This window comes from Aegilops tauschii, chromosome 3 (genome assembly GCF_002575655.3).
Source record: "Aegilops tauschii subsp. strangulata cultivar AL8/78 chromosome 3, Aet v6.0, whole genome shotgun sequence".
NCBI classification, from domain to species: Eukaryota; Viridiplantae; Streptophyta; class Magnoliopsida; order Poales; family Poaceae; genus Aegilops; species Aegilops tauschii.
The window spans coordinates 76,749,464-76,769,101 of record NC_053037.3 but is presented as its reverse complement, the minus strand read 5'-3'; the positions used below and the strand labels follow the sequence as shown (position 1 = coordinate 76,769,101).

Genomic DNA, 19,638 nt, shown 5'->3' with positions numbered 1-19,638 from the left:
ACTGAAAGCTATATGGACCAAACAAACGGTTGGCCTGCTAATGGCCCGTGAGAGATATGGGCCAATGTAATGATGGTGGGCCGATCGGGTCCATGAAGGGCCCATACCACGGGTACGCGGTAAGGCTCAACTATAGTCTGTTGCGGGATGGCCCAATTATGGTCCGCTGTACATACAAACCAATTAGCGTCGCTTGTTTTGGCCCGTTCGCCTCCATCAGAGCTTTTAGCCTTTTCGGATAGCAAATGATAGCATATACAATAACTAGGAATTTACCTACACTACACAATAGAAAAATAATGCATATTACATCAACTGGGCATCAAAGTTCGCCACCAATGATCATAAAGCGCAACCAAGCAGCAGATTACATACACCGGGCATCAAAGGTCGCCGCCAGTGCAAATAAACGCGCAACAAAATAATACAGAACCAAGACAATTTCGACACAGTTCAAGAAACGTTTGCCTTTCCCGGGAGCAGCTGGGCAAGCTGATCAGACCGCCCCCGGTCTGAAGGACCGAAATATCATCAAAGATTTAGTCATGGACAGGGGTGCATGCAAGTTAGCTATCCATGTGCCAGAATCACGACTTTGTTTTCAACTCTAGACTACCCAACTTGTTTTCGACTGAAAGGCTTTGTCATTGTTGTTGATTGTGACGGCATGATACATGCATATATGGTTGTAATTTGAACAAATCTATGTTATAAAGCAATTAGTGAGTTTTTTTTTTGGCTGTTGGTCTCAGTGCGACCTGAAAGTCCAAATGACAACATGTAATTTGCAGCTTTGTTCGTGTAACGATCCAGTGAATGATGTGATGAAATGGGCACACGTGTTTTTGATTCCTGGTTTAAGATGTGAGCAAGGCATATGCAGAGAGACGGAGAACAATGCGATGAGGAAGAAAACTGGGGTGTGAGGTATAGAAATATGTTTCACTTAGAGTAAGAATAAAACCTGAGCGAGGCAAAAGAAAACTAGGATGTGATGACTCGAAGCAATGTGTTTGGTTTTGCTCGATGTGTGCTTTTTTGCATATAAAACTTCGATCAACGTCTCTGTACATTCTTTTGTGGCACTGTGGCAACAGACGGGCATTAAATTATTGCTCTCTAATATTCAACTAATTGATTCACTTAAAAAGAGCTTAAAATGAGTTTTGTCCTAAAAATAGCTATGGATTCAACCGTAGATCATTTTGTCCTAGTTGTATGCATTAGGACAAAGTGGTAAAGGAGGCTCTTTTCGTCTCATTAGGACAAAGAATTAGGAAGGTAAATATAATACTCCCTCCGATCGGAGGGAACAATAGCGAAAAGTAATATGAATTGAAGGGGGTATAAGATATCGTGTTCGACATTCTTCTTTTGAATTAGAACAATTGTTCAACTATTTTTTGTTATTCCGTGACAACGCACATGCATTCAGCTAGCCGAACCTAAATTTGATCTACACATGGAGAAATAAAAAGACATATCCAGGTTTGAATAGTGTCAATGGCGCTCAATCTCTACAACATTCAGCATACAGTTTCATTCAGACAAACGGTGTCTCGCATACAGAGCCAACCAAAAAGAAAGCAGCAGCATGTACTAAGACTGAATCTCTTCAAATCGCATCCAGTCGACCAAGGGTTACACGGCAAGGATAAACGTTACTACAACGCAAGGTGGTACAAATCAGCAAGAAACAGCAATTGGTCCAGCAACATCAACTGCTATGGCTGGCCTTAACGGTGGTACGGCTGCTGCGCCCCAAATGCTGCTCCAGGCCCGCCATACAGCACGCCGCCACGCCGCGCTGCCATGCTCCCCGGCGCATAGTAGGGCTGAGCAGCAGCAGCCGGGTTCACGTACCCAGCACGAGCCGCGTAACCAAAGGAACGGGACACTGGGTTCTGGAATGATGGCCCGTAGCCTGAGCCTGAGCCTGATGCCCTTGCGGACTTGGAAGCAGGGAAGGACTGAGGTCCGGCTGCTCCCCGTGCTCGCTTGTTCTGGAATCTGTTTCCGCTGCCTAGCCTCTTCCGGTCAGCCTTCTCTCTATCCATCCTCGCCGCCTTCTTTTTTAAGTGATCGATGTTAAATACCGATACTAGCTGGCAGGACTCGACACACCTGATGACAGCCTTGCAGGCGTTGCACTCCAAGGTCTTAGACTCCTCCTGAAGAAAAAAAACATGAAGCCTTTCTTTAGTGCCACAAGTTACCAAGGACTGGAAAATGGATAGAGAACTGGAAAAATGATAAAGGCATGCTTCATTTTCCATTGGCAAGTAGCTAAGGCCTCGAATCTTGGGATCATGCTCATGAATTTAATGAGATTTTCCTCTTTTTGCCTAATTTATATCCTCTCTCCAATATGAACACCCACGCTAACTTATCTCTCTCTGATTCCCACGACACTAACACCATGGATAGCAAGGTCGTTTCCCTTTATTATTGTCTCTTGGTTTCATGACTTTCTAAATCTACATGCTGAACAAGAAAATAAGCCTTATATTTTAAACAGATGAAGTCTCAGCTAACCAACAGAAATAAATTTTTGTAATAGTGCATCCAAACTCGAAACAGGAAACCAAGCAAATTGAGGGCTAAAACAGTGGTCTGGACGGACTACATGGAACAAACTAATCTATGAACTCAAAGATACTCAACATGATTCTACGACTGATGAATCAGATAAGCACTATAATTTTGAATCAACTGTTTAAATTTGAGAGGCGTAATTGCTTTTGTGGAAATGATATACACATAATACTACTATAACAAAACTGATGCATGTCACAGATATGACAGAACTGCAGGTTGTTTAAATCAAAGGCATGTCACTAATTTCATTCCTTCATCAATGATCTTCATGCAGGCATTCAGACAGAAAAAGGACTGATGACCAAATTGAATGATGAGTTTAACAAAAAGAACTCAAGTTCAGAGAGTGGGATGGAGTCTTACAACAGCAGAACTGGAGCGTCTTCCACTACTCAGAATGGCCTGGGCCTTCTCAGTTGAGTCCTTTATATAAGAGTTAAGAAGAGGTGCAGGAGGAAATCGCTCAAGCAAACATGCCTCATGAGCAATATATATAGCCTCGATTACATTTCCTGAAGTAACCAATTCCTGAACAACATCTGCAAAGTTTAACAGAATAGTTGAGTCATGTCTTCTTTTCTCTGAACTACTAAAAATATAGTAACCACCAGATCTGGATAAAATACATAAGATGCTAATCATGAATAGTTCGAAACCCAATACGGAACCTTCAACAAAAGGTCAATCTAGTTACAAGTAGTTGTGATTATCAATTAATCAAGTCTTTTAGATGGTTATTAAACAAACCCCAAGAAAACAAACAAACAGATCGCAACTTCAAAAGTACGTTGTTCTCAGCAATTCACTCAGTTGAAATGCAGTCCGGAGGCACAAAACTGACCAAAAGCAAGAAGCTGCTTAAATTCATCAAGTTAACAAGGTCCTTCGTAACTTATTCTAAACCTTGTGATATTTTTTTGTTCATGAGTAAGCTCATGTAGAATTCAGTTCCTTAAATTTATACTCCCTCAGTTCCAAAATATAAGGTGTATTAGTGCTAGATAGATGTACTTTATACTCCCTCCGTCCCATATTAAGTGTCGCTCAAATAGATGTATCTAAACGTATTTCAGTGCTAGATACATCCATTTGAGCGACACTTAATATGGGACGGAGGTGGTATGTACTAATCCCTAAATACGGAGTATACCACCAAGAAGAAAGCAACATCACTACTACTACCTTATAATACAACTCAAGAAGAACGTCATAAAAAGAATATTTAGCATGTCTACATGATTATTTAGATGCAGAAATCATACTACCAAATCAAACACATGATGAAAGCAATGAATCTTAAGTTGTTGCGTAAAGTAAGGAAAATGCACGTTCTAAGGGCATTTCTTTCTCAATCTAGAAAATGCCTTGATTTGCAAACTAAACTCAAAAGAACGTCGCAATCCTCATACTCAGTGAACTGAAGACCTGTTACTAAATCAGATAACAAACGTAACAAATTTAAAAACCATGCCAACAGGTCATCATTACCTGCGACGGTCTCCTCAAACCCGAGGATAAAGGCAAACCTCGCAAGTTCCTTCCTTCGACGGTTAGCAACAAACAGGCTCTTCAAGAACTCTCCATCAAACTTGTCTTTCAGTCCAAATGCCGCAACCATCTGCAGGAATAAATGTGCTTCTACTTGCCCCAGTGCACCCTTCTCCCCTTCCTTGTCAACTTCCCCCGTTGCCTTTGTTTCTTCCTTAACTTCGCTCTTCCCTGCTTCTTCAGCTATCTTCTCATCAGCAGGAACCTCCACCTTTACCTCTTCTCCCTTCTTCTCCTTCAGTGCTTCCATCCCCGCTTCCTCTGGGTCCTCCTGTGTTTCATTGTCTACTTCCTCCGGGTTCTCTTCCTCCTCATCACCTGATGCAGCCACCAGCTCCTCCTGATCTTCCTCTTCTTCTTCCTCTTCCTCTTCTTCCTCTTCTTCCTCCTCCTCCTCCTCCACCTCCACCTCATCCACCTCCTCCTCTTCCTCCTCCTCTTTTGCATCTGCCTGCTCTACTTTCTTATCTGGCACCGCTGCATTATCAACATCGTCAGCTTCTGTCATCTCCACCTCCTCATTGATGGGAGCTGGCGAGTCTCTCTTGATCCCAAACCGCTCAGACCAGTTCTTTGCAACCACAGACGCCCTCTCAACCAACGTATCTCCTATCTCCGGCGGCTTCCGCCCATCTGAACCAAACAACGAGCGCAGCAGCATGCCGAGCACCCAGCACTGGTCTTCACCGGCGCCTTCGCCGGCCTCCAGGAAATCGCTGAGCACATCGAGGACGAGGCGGGGTGGGTCCACGGACGCCGCCACGGTGGGGCCGATCTCCTTACGAACGGCGGCGAGCTCCCTGCGGCGCGCGGCCATAAAGCGCCAGAGCGCGGCAGCGTCCATGCGGCGGCATATCCACCTGAGGGCGCCACGGATGTCGGCGGGCGGCGGCGCGGCGGATTCGGCCTCGGCCTCGGCGAGGGCGGCCGAGAGCGCGTCGGAGGCCTCGGCGAGGCGCACGGGTACGGAGGCCTCGCGTGCCTCGAGCGCCGCGAGGGATTCGGAGGTGGACGCGTCGGCGGCGGCCAGGGCCTCGTCCACGGAGGCGGAGCGGGAGGCGACGTCCTGGTCGAGCGAGGCGAAGTGCGCGAGCGTGCGCGACCAGGCGTCGTGGCAGGTGGCCAGCAGTTGCTGCTGGGAGTCGAGATGCTCGAGGAGGCGCCGGACCTCGCCGGTGGCGGTGGCGTCGTCGGTGGTCGCCATGGCGGCGAGGGCTGGGAGGCGCTGGAGTTGGATTGGGGGCAGTTTCGAGATGGGTTCGTGGCCGTGTTGAGACGGCAGAAGCTGGGCTTTGGTTTGGACTTGCATCTGGACCCTAATGGGCTCAACCCTCCTGAATGTATGGACCTGTCGATAACAAACTTAGGCTGCATAGAGGTGAGAATTGACGACTTACCAGGCTGCACACTTTCTTAAAATTCGGTATAAACAAAACAAAGTTTCCCCTAAAAAAGACAAAGTTTTTTTTAACATCATTACAGACACAAGAGCCCATATACACGCGCATACACTCATCCCTATGAACGCGCGCACGCACATCCTACCTCTATGAGCATCTCTGAGAAACTGAGCCGGCATATCATCTTGAGATTTTACGAAGTCACCGTAGGCGCCTCGTAGTTAACGGGAATATCTCTTCTCACTGAACGCGCATTGCTGAAAATCCTGAAATAAATCCAGGACTTGAATCCTGGTGGGCTGGGGATACTATTGTCCACTTAATCATCCAACCACAGGTTGGTTCGCAACAAAGTTTTTTTGTTGGTAGCGTTCAGCTCTCTGCTCTCTCTAGGGTTTACCTTCCTCACGACGGCGTCGGGCGTCTGACGTTGAGACCCCCCCTCCCCCGTCCTCTTCTCCCCACTGCTTTTTGGTCCGTAGTGACTAAGGGGTCATCCTGGATCACCACTCGGGCTTGGCCATCGTGTATTGAAGGCGAGGAAGTAGGGAGCTACACCCGGTAGATCCGATCTAGCGGGCAAGCGGATCAACATGGCAGAAGGAGCGTAAAGCTCGAGCGCAGCAACATGCGATGTTGAGCAGATGATGAAGGCACTTGGCCTGAATGAGGAAGATATGGACGATCTTGACGTCGGGGAGGATGAACGACTAGTAGAAGCAACCTGATGGATGGCGATTGTACATACGGATAAACCGTACAGTTAGTACTGGTTTTACATAAACATGTGTGTCGCATGGGATCTTGCAAAGGAGGTCAAGATTTGTCCCCTCAATGGCAATCCCTATATACCCTCTAATTCGTATGTCTGAGTGATTGGGAAAGAGTCATGCAAAAAGGTACATGGACTTTTGGAGGAAACACGATGGTAATTGCTCCTTATGATGGTTTTACAAAGCCATCAACCATCGCTTTGGATAACATAGAGGTATGGGCTCAGATCCATTATCTCCCAAGCGGGTATGTGCCACGGCTTGAGTCACTAGCTGGAAAGATTGGAGAGTTTATTTACGCAGAATCAAAAATCTTGGGATTTTGAAGGGAAAAATTTCAGAGTTAGGATTAAGATCAATACCAGCCCTTGAAGAATGTTGCCTCTTTGGTAAACAAGAAGAAGAGGGAGATATTCATTTTCAAATATGAGAGGCTCCCTGATTGGTGTGCTATTTGTGGGAATCTCGACCATGTGTTCAAGGAGTGCACCCTCCATCAAAGCTAGTCTTTAAGGATCTTAGAGCTTCAAGGTTTATCGGAGCCGTCGCGGCCCTGGGAAGGATGAGGACTGGGAGGAGGCAGGGGCAGAGGCCGGTCAGGGAGTGGCATTGGTTGAGGTGCGGCAAACACTATGTTAGGCAATGACCATGAGCAGAACAACTATGACCGATACACAGAGGGTGCGGATCCAGATGCAACATTGGAAGATGGTGACCCTACGGGGGAGCAAGACATTGTACAGATAGTAGGTCAAACTCAAATTCATGTATGACAAACCCTAGCGATTCAGAGCAGTGTAGAAGGTAGTTCACTTGCTTTGCTAGCGTCGACGGTTCCTCAAAGCCCAGCAGCCAAGCAAGTCCCTAAAAAACCCAAGACGTTGAGCGGTGCAGATAAGAGGATAGTCAAGAGTAACGTGGCAGGAAAAATAGAGAAGCTATAACGGCGGGCTCCCAAGAGGGGCGCCACCAGGCACAATATGAATATCATGTGTTGGAACTGTCGCGAGACGGAAGTTTATGGCTCCAACTTATTTAAGCAAATTACCTGAGGGGCTAACCTCTGCTTCCCTATGGACGTAGGGATAGGGATCTCAATTTTGGAGGTCCATCCAGCGGATCAAATATGAGATCTGCCTGGGGTTGTCCTTCTCCATTGGTAATGGGGAGGGGACCCTTTTCTGGCTTGACTCATGGGTGGACGGGGCCCCGTTATGTATGGGTGCTACTCCTGTAGGAGTTGTTGGATTTCCCGAAGAGAAAAGGTGATGTAACATAGTAGCTTAAAGTATTTCCCTCAGTTAAGAACCAAGATTTATCGAACCAGTAGAAGGCACCACACTAACAACGTTACCAGTACATGTGCACAAACAAAACAATTGCTTGCACCCAACAAAGGCAAGGGGGCGTCACTCCCCTTGTTCTTGCCACTTACAAGATTAAATAGATAGTGATATGGAAAGCAGCAAAAAGTAAACAAAAAACAAAGAGCAATTGCAGAAACCCTTTGTATTAATGGAGAATTAACCCCGAGGGCCATAGGTTCACTAGTGGAATCTCTCTCGAAAGCATATCAACGGTGTGGTAGACAAATTATTGTTGGGCAATTCAGAATTGTGCATAGTTATAATTGTGATCATTCATGGCATAGTCTCACATAGGCATTATGTCGTGGAATTGTCACGGCAGATGTCCTTGTGAAAGGACTTAGACGTGGAGCCATCGCAACTAGGAAGCTTAAAGGGGTTAAAGCGGGACAAAGGACACGAGGGTTATACTGGTTCGGCCCCTTGCGGTGAAGGTAAAAGCCTAATCCAGTTGAGGTGGAATTGCTAGGGTTTCGATGACCAGGGAGCGAATCTGCTATGCCTGGCTCTCGATTTGATGTTACTTGCCCTAAGCCGCCGGCGGGTCGTCCCCTTATATACACGGGTTGACGCCCCGCGGCCTACAGAGTCCCGGCCGGCTCATAAACAGTGTCCGGCTCGGTGACTTAATTAATCTTGCCTTACAATGCAAGTCATGCTATGATGGCGGTTTATCACTACGGGCCTTAAGTCGCCCTTGGGCTTGGGGCCCTTAACTGAGCCGCCATCTTCAAGGTTGATATTGGGCTTCATATGATGAATCGATATAGCGTACACCGGCCCCTCCTGGGCGGGTTACACTAGTAGTTATATCCCCAACATTAGGCCCCAGATTGATTTGAACCGGTTCATGTCAATCTTCAATACTTAAGAAAAAGTCTTCTGCCTTCTACCTGTGTAAAAATTTATAACCCGCCATGACATCATCTCCTGGATTCATGATAACCCGCCGTGACGTCATCTGCCATTTAATTCATATTTTATTCCATCACATCCCAACAGATCCTTATCTTTAATGACCATCCCGAAAATCCAGGCGTCCGAGTAGCTGGATAACCGTGTTTCAGCCTCCTCGTTCCTCGCGCCCACTCTGTCAGTCTTCTCCTTATAAATAGGCACGACTTTAGGTCTTTCTTCATTCTCCCCTTTTCCGTCGTCTTCTTCCTCTCGCGACTCCGCTGCTGCTCGAGCTTCGCCGCCGCCGCCGCAGAGCACTTCGTCTTCATCGACCTCGGCCGCTGCATCAACCTGAATCAGTCCAGAGAACGGCGGCGACCCTTCGCAGTAGATCTGCAGCTGTAAGCCTTCGTCTTCCCGCACCTCAGATCCGCATTAGGGTTTACGAGTTCCTCTGTGTTCTTCATAGTTCATCACAGTTTCTTCGTAGTTCCTCCACCGCAGCCTCTTCTGAGCCAAAAAGTACTAAACACATGCGGTAGTTGCTTCGCATCCATTTCAGATGCTAGTAGATCCCTTTTTCTAGTTCAAAGGCCTCATCAGAACTCACGAGCTCATCTGCACTAGATTTTTAGGTCTAGAATATTTTCTTTTCTGAACAGCCGTTTGATCCAAAATAATAGCTGCAATCTGTGAAACTTGTTTGTACAACACTTAGGCAAAATCTGTATTTGTTAGACCCACCTGGTCATGGCGACTCACACCACCGGCTTTAATTTGAGATGCTCAATAAATAACTTCAACCACGCCCGATGGCTTAAATAACTGTAACTGCTCATGGCGGCTTAAACAATCTGACATAACTAGCCATACGTCATTAGGCCCCTCTTATAAGGCGCCATCTTGAGTATGATTTGAAGTATTTTTCTTCGGCTTAAATTTGAACCGGAAATTTTTATTTTGTCGTAGGCTTCTATCTTTAAAATGCCGCCGAAAGTGCCCGAATCACCCGTTATATGCAATTGGGTCAAATCCATCGTCACAGAAAACACCCTTGCTGATTTTGTGAAGACCGGCTATCTGCCAAAGAAGGAAGTCATGTCCTATCGTGCTCCTGATCCAACAGAGGAAAAACCTCAACTCAAAGAGGGGGAAGTCATCGTCTTTACTGATCACATGAACCGGGGCTTTTCTCCACCCGGCTCAAAGTTTTTCAGAGATGTCCTGCACTTTTTCGATCTCCGACCTCAAGATATCGGTCCCAACTCTGTACCTAACATTTGCAATTTCCAAGTGTTATGTGAGGTGTACCTTGGAGAAGAACCCAACTTGCTGCTCTTCAGGGAATTATTTTATTTGAACCGGCAGAATGAACGTGCCAATGGGCCTAGCTTGGAACTTGGTGGGATTTCAATCCAGCGACGGAGAGACTGTCTTTTCCCGTATGCTGAACCACCGAGTCACCCTAAAGACTGGAACCAGACGTGGCTCTACGGTCAAGATACTTCTTCGGCTGATGAGAACCCTCTGCCCGGCTTTCGTGCCCTGCGCCTCGAGTCCACTCATCCTCTACCAGATAAGCTATTAGCTGCTGAACGCCAGAAACTTGCCCCCACCATGAGCAAAGTCAAGGCTCTTCTGGGGAATGGCTTGAATGGCATTGATTTGGTCCGGGTTTGGCTTGCCTGGCGGGTTATTCCATTGAGCCGCCGCCCTGGTTTGATGTGCGACTATACAGGCCAGAAGAATGATCCTCTGCGGCACAGCCCTGACGATTTACCTGATGACGTCATTGATGATAGGAAAAAGCACTTCTGAATGAGAGCCCGGCAGATTGTGGCAAAGTAGGCTTGAGCACTTTCTGCAAAGCTAACCCGACTCCATCGGTAAGCTAGTAACTTAAACCTTTTTATTTTATACTCTCTCCTTTTGAGTACCTTTACTCAAATCTCTTGTTGAAATTCACAGGCCACTGACGATTTTTGGAAAGCCAACTATGATCATGAGGCTGCAAAGAAGGCCAGAAAAGCTAAGAAAGCCGCCAGGAGAGCTGCCGCCAAGAAGAAAGGACATAAACCCAGTGCCTCAGACATGTTTCGACTAGAGGACACCTCTGAGTCAGAGGTAGCTCTTCATTCTTTAGGCTCCTTTTTAACTATCTTATTAACACTGATTATCATCGGGAGGATACATGAGCAAGTCATGCAGCAGTTGAAGAGGTAACTATAATTTCCTCCGACTCCGAGCCTTTGCCAAGACAGAAAGTCCGAAGAGTAACCCGGAAAGTAAGATTTTCACATCCTTTAGCTTACCAAGATCCTCAATTTCTTTTGAAGCGACAGATTCATGAGAGCCGGAGGCAGACCCGGACCAGTAAAGATGCGGAACTCTCCTCCGGCTCACCCGATGTAACAAGAAAACGCCAGACCGAGGTCATCTCCGATTTACATTCCTTCTATCCTTTGGCGGGTCTCACTCTTCAACCGCTCAATTCTTCTGACTCAAATTATCAGGGAACTTCACCTTCCTCTGACGAATCAATGCAGTCCAATTTGCCGGCTTTCAAAACCGCTCCAGGGTAATGATAACCTGCTTAATCTGTGCTTAGTTCAACTTGTTGTATTTTTTACTAACCTTTTGATTTTATGCAGTGGTCAAGCAAAGCCCAGCAAAAGGGCGAAGAAGAACAAGCCGGCCGAAGAGCCGATCTTAAATGAACCGGAGCTCGGAACGGCTGCTCCTGACACCTCCACTCATGAGCCGCCGCCTGAACCAGCCCACGATATTCCAACGCCTACTGCTGATCCGCCTGTCGAGCAAGCCATTGATGGTTCTGAAAACCCAGAGATCCCTAGCCCGGCCAAGACAAATGACCCCGATGTCGAAATCATGAAGACCGGCTTTGTTGAACCGGGAAGACCAACCGTGCTGGCCAAGTGCTCCGCCAAGGAAGAACTTCTGGAACGCCGCAGGGCTAAACTGGATGTCACTGATTATACTCACATGAGTATTGGAGAAATCTTCTCTGGCTATATGAGCCAAGTGCACAACAGCCGTGACATGGAAATTGACATGGTGAAGCAGATGCACCAAAAATCTGAGGTATAACTCTTCTTGTTGTACTTTATTTATCCTTACCATACGAGCCCCCAAGTCTATTGCTTATGATGAAATATGTTGTAGACTTAAGACCAGCTTAGCAATATATGTAAGAAGTCCGGCTTATCCTGCAACCCCCAAGGGCCAGCTTAAACAGTATGTTTAAACCAGTCCTTATCATGTTTAAATCAAAAAGTTCTTGTAACAGCAATATGCATTAGCCCCCAAGTGCCAAGTATCTTTGCTTGCAAAGTGCTTGGGACTTACTTTTATGAACCGCTACTGTAAGCAGATTTCTTCAACACACATTAGCCCCCAAGTGCCAAGTGGCATTGCTTGCAAAGAGGCTTGGGACTTAAATATGGCATTATGATAATCCTGACTTTAACCCGGCATTTGTGTAGGCCACCATTAGTCAATTTGAATCGGAAATATCTGACTTGAAGAATCGCCTGGAAGCACAGGAGATTGAGACCCAAAAAGCCAACTCCAAGTTTGAATTCAGTATATCTGAACAAGAGAAACTGAAAAAAGGCTTTGAATCCGAGAAGAAGGACTGGGCTGATGAAAAGATCGCCTTGATGAATCGGGCTGAGAAGGCAGAGGCGGCTCTTGCAGAAACAACCGCCGAATTATCCGGTTTAAAACGCCATGTATCTCAGATGGTCTCAGCAATCTTTGGTAAGTTACTCTGCAAGTGTTAAGTATTTAAATCTTCATAATAAGCATATCAATTGTTGTCAACTCATCTGACATCGTAACATAGGCCCCAGGAGCTCAAACCTTAACCAGAGCATGCTGATAAAACTGAAGGCGGTTTACACACTGGTGGAGCAACTTTACACCGGGTCTCAGCGTGCCTTAGCCGCAGTGGCCCTGTCAAATGAAGTTCCCACCCTCCTGTTAGATGTATTAAAGCGGCGTGCTGTGTTACCTCAGCAGTTTAATGAACTAAGGCGATCTTCTGCGAGAGCCGGAGCCGTAACTGCATTAAGCCGGGCCAAGGCGTGGCTACTGGAGCTAGACCCCGCCATCGGGTATCCAAGCTTAAAAGAGGACGGCACACCGTTTGGACAGGAGGACTTCACCACTTGTGTTAAGGAAATCCGCCCTGTGGCCACCCTGATTGCTAATGACACGGATCTTACCAAGTATCATCCGGGTTATGACGCTGAAAACCGGGGGATTCCAACGCCACATTATGAATAAGTAGACTATTAATCTAACTACATCTACTACTATTAATCCACCCCAAGACCGCTATCCAGCATGCATCTCAAAGTATTAAGTTCATGATAAACAGAGTAACGCAACAAGCAAGATGACATAATGTAGATAGGAAAAGATCAATCAATATGACCAAACCCCATCATTTTACTCTTAGTGGAAAAAACATGATACGTGCCTTCGTCCCTCCTGTCACAGGACAAGAACACCACAAGGTTGAACCCACTACTATGCACCACTCCCTCTGAAGACCTACTCATCTAATTGTTGGCCAAAGAAGACTCATAAAGGCATACATAGCTATAAAATTACACAATAGAGAAACTTCAAGAGAATTAAAATAGATCAATAAATAATCTGATCATAAACCCACAATTTATTGGATCCCAACAAACACACTGCAAGGTTACATTGGATTGATCTTAGAGAAGATCATTGTATTGAAGATCAAGATATATATATATATATATATAGAGAGAGAGAGAGAGAGAGAGAGAGAGATAGGAAGCCATCTAGCTACTGATATGGACTCGTAGATCCTAAGGGAACTACTCACACATCATCATGGATGCATCAAGGTTGATGAAGATGGCCTCCCCAAGGATTCCCCGTCCGATAGAGTACCGGAACAAAGCTCCATATGGGATCGATTTGGAACTGAGGCTTGCGACGGCGACAAAATTCTTTCGGTCTTGCCTGAAGGGTTTCTGAATATTTGGGAATTTATAGGCCAAGAATTAGAGCAAACGGAGCCATGAGGGGCCCACAAGCCAGGGTGGCGGGCCCTACCTCCCAGAGCGTGCTTCCTGCCTTATGGTGTTGGGGAACGTAGTATTACAAAAACTTTGCCTACGATCACGCAAGATCTATCTAGGAGAAGCATAGCAACGAGCGGGGAGAGTGTGTCTACATACCCTCGTAGACCGAAAGCGAAACCGTTTAGTAACGCGGTTGATATAGTCGAACGTCTTCGGGATCCAACCGATCCAAGTACCGAACGCACGACACCTCTGTGATCTGCACACGTTCAGCTCGGTGACGTCCCTCGAACTCTTGATCCAATTGAGGCCGAGGGAGAGTTTCGTCAGCACGACGGCGTGGTGACGGTGATGATGAAGTTACCGGCGCAGGGCTTCGCCTAAGCACTATCACTACAAGAAATATGTCAACTTGCGACCATCACTATTGGTCACTAAAAGGTCATTGTTTTTCATTTGCGACCTTTTTGTGACCAAAAACAAAAGTAAGCACTAACAGAGAAGGTCGTGGAATTCCACGACCAAAACAAAAGGTCGTTGATTCTATGACCTTCTGTTTTGGTCGCTAGCTCTCTGCCCAGGCCACGTCGGATCCGACGTGGCAATCTGACGTGGCAAAATGGTGACCAATTGAAAAGGTCATTGATAAGAATCGGCCCGGTCCAGTTTGGTGTTTTAGATGGGCCGAGCCCAACAATTCAGCCTTTTTATATATTTTTTCTTATTAATTTTGGTCAGCTATATGGGCCAAGCCCTACAATTCAGCCTTTTTATTTTCTGGGCCTAGGCCATTTCACAGTCCGTTTCATTAAGCCTTTTGTTACCGGTTTTTCATAAATGCACAATATTCCAGCCCACTATTGTTTGGGCCATAGCCTTTTTAGACCCGAAATATTACTTGGTCCAGTAGAACGTGTTCGGTCTGTTTCATTCGCAGATTTCAATTTTACACATTTCAACAGAAAACAATAAATAATTCTTGATTAAATTATGAAATACAGAATCATTCGCTCAAATATTCACAACATCACATACATGTTTGCATGTCCAACAGCATATACACGGTGGCAAACTAGCAACATCAACAACATCAAATATTCAAAACATGGTGGCAAACTAGCAACATCAACTAAAACTGTGGTGCGCATCTCGAGGCTTCCTTGATCTTCTGTCACAGCACCAGCATCCTCAACAACATTAGATCCTGATGTACATCATAAACTATTAGTGAGATACATTGGGAGTTAAATTATTGCCAATAAAAAATATTGAGACAATTATACGTACATGCCCAAATGCTTCAGTTCATTAAACACTAAGCAAGGCATAGCAAAAATTCCAACAACTTGACAGCAACACGTTAACCTGTTGTTCTACACTTCCACTACACCATTCAAGCTCATGTTAGGCACCAACAATACTAACCTACAGGTACCAGCATGGTATATTGGTACAAGTGCATGTCATGCAATGAACGTCACTGTAACACATTCACCTGAAGAAAATTACTGTACTATTCTACTACCACGACCATCCATTCAACTGACAGCATCTAACAATACTAGTAAGCCCACATGGACTAACATCACAAGGCGGGAGAGAATAAAGGGAATCAAGACCTGATGATGATAGTGTTGACAATGATCTGATTGGAATTATCAAGCAGAGCAAAACAGCAGCGTGACCATCAAGTCGCAACCCTGAAGAAAGAAAGAACCAATAGGGTCAGCTACTTATTTATTCAGAAATGAGAGTTGAACAATCATCAGAAAACTAAAGATACTGTAGCCAACTAAATAACACATGATTCAGTCACACGGTATAATTCTGACTATAATATAACAAGAGAACTAAAGATACTACATACTTAGAACTCAACTAATAAGTGAGAATGATCCAATCTGATGCAAACAACTGATTTTATTTGTTGGTGTTACAAAAGGAAGTGTATAAAACAAACTGCAGCAAACAAGCTTTGATTTGCTGCTCCAAATAGAGGACCCTGGGATTGGGTGGTGATCACATAAGTAAATAAACAGTAGTACATCTCCAAAACCTTAAATATGGCATCAACTTCTCAGATCACAAAGGTAAATGAACAATAGTATATGTCTGAATTTACAGCATTACACACAAGGCCTAAATTTATACTATGTTCCTTTAGTACCAAGAGCTGGTTCATGTCTAGCTTGTATTGCAGATAACTAGTACATTTTTCACACACAAAATAGGATTGCAGTATATATTCACAGCATGTAAGAATACTTGGATTAATAGACTAATCAACCATCAACTAACACTTCACAGTACCAACTAACACTTCACAGTACCAAAAAAATGGGGTGGCGCTCACCACTTCGGATGTGCAGCAGCCATGAGGGCTTCTTCCTGTTCCACCTGCAACAGCGGCAGCGGCGGCAACTTCTACAGATCTGAGACACAAAACAAAACGCAAGCAGGAGGAATCAGAGGGAGGGGAGATGAAGAACATGGCAGGCATTTATATGATGGCAGTACATAACTACATATGAAACAAACAGCAGTCCATACTTGCATCATCATGTGTATAACAAATCACGGTGGCCTCTACAAACAACACTACTAGAGTAGAGAGCCAAACATAATAATTCTACCAGGATACAATGCAAACACAGAGTCACACCATTGACAGATTAAGACTTACAACATGTTTGGTGGCTTAGTGGGCAGATGTATGCATGCACAAAAAGGGGGACAATTTTTCAATCAAACCGAAGAAAAACGCACATCATTCAGTAACCAGTACAAATCCTTGTAGCTGTAGGTGCATGCATGGTGTAACAATGAGTAATCAATAGCATTTCAGAGTTGTGCAATTACTAGTGTGTCGTCCTCTGTTTAACACCCCACACATGGGCATGAGAAAATCGCTAAAAACCACTAATCCTGTGCTAATCTACTTGGAAGATATGGCATATGATGGCAAGCAGTGGATATGAAACAAACAGGACTCCACACATGCACATGAAGGCCTGCAGTACAAGGGGGTTTGGAGGAGGTGGGAATCATACCTAGCAGCTGTTGGGGATCGTAGCAGAAATTTAAAATTTTCTACGCATCACCAAGATCAATCTATGGAGTCATCTAGCAACGAGAGAGAGGAGTGCATCTACATACCCTTGTAGATCGCGAGCGGAAGCGTTCAAGAGAACGGGGTTGATGGAGTCGTACTCGTCGTGATCCAAATCACCGATGATCCTAGCGCCAAACGGATGGCACCTCCGCGTTCAACACACGTACGGTTGGGAGAGATGTCTCCTCCTTCTTGATCCAGCAAGGGGAAGGAGAGGTTGATGGAGATCCAGCAGAACGACGGCATGGTGGTGGAAGCAGCGGGGATCTCGGCAGGGCTTCGCCAAGCTCAGCGAGAGGGAGAGGTGTTACGGGGGGGGAGAGGGAGGCGCCAGGGGCTTGGGTGCGCAACCCTCCCTCCCCCCCTTTATATAGGGGCCCTGGGGGGGCGCCGGCCCCTAGAGATCTAATCTCAAGGGGGGGCGGCGGCCAAAGGGGGGACTTGCCCCCCAAGTCAGGTGGGGCGCCCCCCACCCCCAGGGTTTCCAACCCTAGGCGCAGGGGGAGGCCCATGGGGGGCGCACCAGCCCACCAGGGGCTGGTTCGCTTCCCACTTCAGCCCATGGGGCCCTCCGGGATAGGTGGCCCCACCCGGTGGACCCCCGGGACCCTTCCGGTGGTCCCGGTACAATACCGGTGACCCCCGAAACTTTCCCGGTGGCCGAAACTGGACTTCCTATATACAAATCTTTACCTCCGGACCATTTCGGAACTCCTCGTGATGTCCGGGATCTCATCCAGGACTCCGAACAACTTTCGGGTTACCACATACTAATATCTCTACAACCCTAGCGTCACCGAACCTTAAGTGTGTAGACCCTACGGGTTCCGGAGACACGCAGACATGACCGAGACGACTCTCCGGCCAATAACCAACAGCGGGATCTGGATACCCATGTTGGCTCCCACATGCTCCTCGATGATCTCATCAGATGAACCACGATGTTGAGGATTCAAGTAATCCCGTATACAATTCCCTTTGTCAATCGGTACGTTACTTGCCCGAGATTCGATCGTCGGTATCCCAATACCTCGTTCAATCTCGTTATCGACAAGTCACTTTACTCATACCATAATGCATGATCCTGTGACCAACCACTTGGTCACATTGAGCTCATTATGATGATGCATTACCGAGTGGGCCCAGAGATACCTCTCCGTCATACGGAGTGACAAATCCCAGTCTCGATCTGTGCCAACCCAAACAGACACTTTCGGAGATACCTGTAGTGTACCTTTATGGCCACCCAGTTACGTTGTGACATTTGGTACACCCAAAGCATTCCTACGGTATCCGGGAGTTGCACGATCTCATGGTCTAAGGAAATGATACTTGACATTAGAAAAGCTTTAGCAAACGAACTACACGATCTAGTGCTATGCTTAGGATTGGGTCTTGTCCATCACATCATTCTCCTAATGATGTGATCCCGCTATCAATGACATCCAATGTCCATGGTCAGGAAACCGTAACCATCTATTGATCAACGAGCTAGTCAACTAGAGGCTCACTAGGGACATGTTATGGTCTATGTGTTCACACATGTATTACGATTTCCGGATAACACAATTATAGCATGAACAATAGACAATTATCATGAACAAGGAAATATAATAATAACCATTTTATTATTGCCTCTAGGGCATATTTCCAACAGCAGCAGTGTGGCCGGACTCTACCCAGCAGCAGTAGGCCTGGCCTGGCCTTGAGGTCCGGCGCGTCCACATGAGGGGCGACGGTATGATTACCCCTCCTGGTTCCTTAGCCGCCTTGTTAGTGCTTCGGGGTGGCAGGCCAGGCCATCCCTTGTCGCTGGGCGTCGTCATCCACAGCCAGCTCAAGCCACTCCATGGCACCGGGGCAGGGGATGAAGCGGCCATCGCATCCATGGCGCACCGCATCAAATGAATGAGGACTGACTCCTAGAACAATCAGAGAATGAATGAATGAATGTGAAAGGCATAACAACATCATTAGTACAACAAGCTGCATTATCCTACTATTACTAGTACAACAAGATGCAGGTTGGCATAGTTAATGAAGAAATATTATTCATTATCCTGCTACAACCAGTACAACAATGTATGTAGTAACACCAGACACATTACACCTAAAGAATTATTATTCATTCAAGAGACTAAAAATTATACATACATGCCCAAATTCTGGTGCCCACATGCCTCAATGCAGTAAACAATAAGCATGATACATAGTAGAATTTTGATACAACCAGAACTGAGATCACTCACTCCTTCAATGACCCACACTAACTTTTTTTACACAACCAGACAACCAAATCGAACAGAGGCAGACTAGACTAACTAAGAAATTAACCGCTCCAAAAAGGGGCAAGCCACACAACACGTACAGAATTAGTAGTAATCTGTTGGTAGTGACCCAGTTGCCATAGGAGTTCGAGCTTGGAATTGCAGGCTTCCAATTCACGATCCTACCTTGAGAACGGCAAGACAAGATACACTACAAAGCAACCTGTTGTCTTTGCAAATCAGACATCACCTTTGCTAGGGAGACGTTGAGCCACTCACGCCGTGATCATCTGTTCACCAGCGAAACCTAGGTGAAGGAAAACCCAGCAAGAGAAAGCAATCAGTAACCTAGGTGTGGAGAGGGTAGAGCTGTAGCTGGAGTAGGTACTGCTTCCATGCCCTGCGGGAGGGAGAGAGGGAGATAATAAGTTATCGGATCCGAAGCTCCTGGTGCTCCTCGGTGCCACCGTTGTCGAGGACGAGCGGATCCGGAGGCGCTGCTGTCGAAGAGGAGGGGATCCGGTGGCGGCCTTGTCGGAGAGGCGAGGATCCACCGGCGGAGAGGAGCTGATCCGGCGGCGGCCTTGTCATG

The 19,638-nt window shown here is 46.2% G+C and overlaps 1 protein-coding gene across 1 annotated transcript; it reads right to left on the bottom strand.

The window, feature by feature from the left end:
• Nucleotides 1-1,471: 1,471 nt before the first annotated feature.
• LOC109776916 (FRIGIDA-like protein 4b) lies at nt 1,472-5,459 on the bottom strand. The gene is made up of 3 exons (XM_020335578.4): nt 4,087-5,459; nt 2,962-3,137; nt 1,472-2,171 (listed from the first exon to the last, which is right to left on the bottom strand). The coding sequence occupies exons 1-3, from the start codon at nt 5,453-5,455 to the stop codon at nt 1,737-1,739; spliced, it is 1,980 nt and encodes a 659-aa protein (XP_020191167.2). The 5' UTR covers nt 5,456-5,459; the 3' UTR covers nt 1,472-1,736.
• Between the last annotated feature and the right edge of the window lie 14,179 nt (nt 5,460-19,638).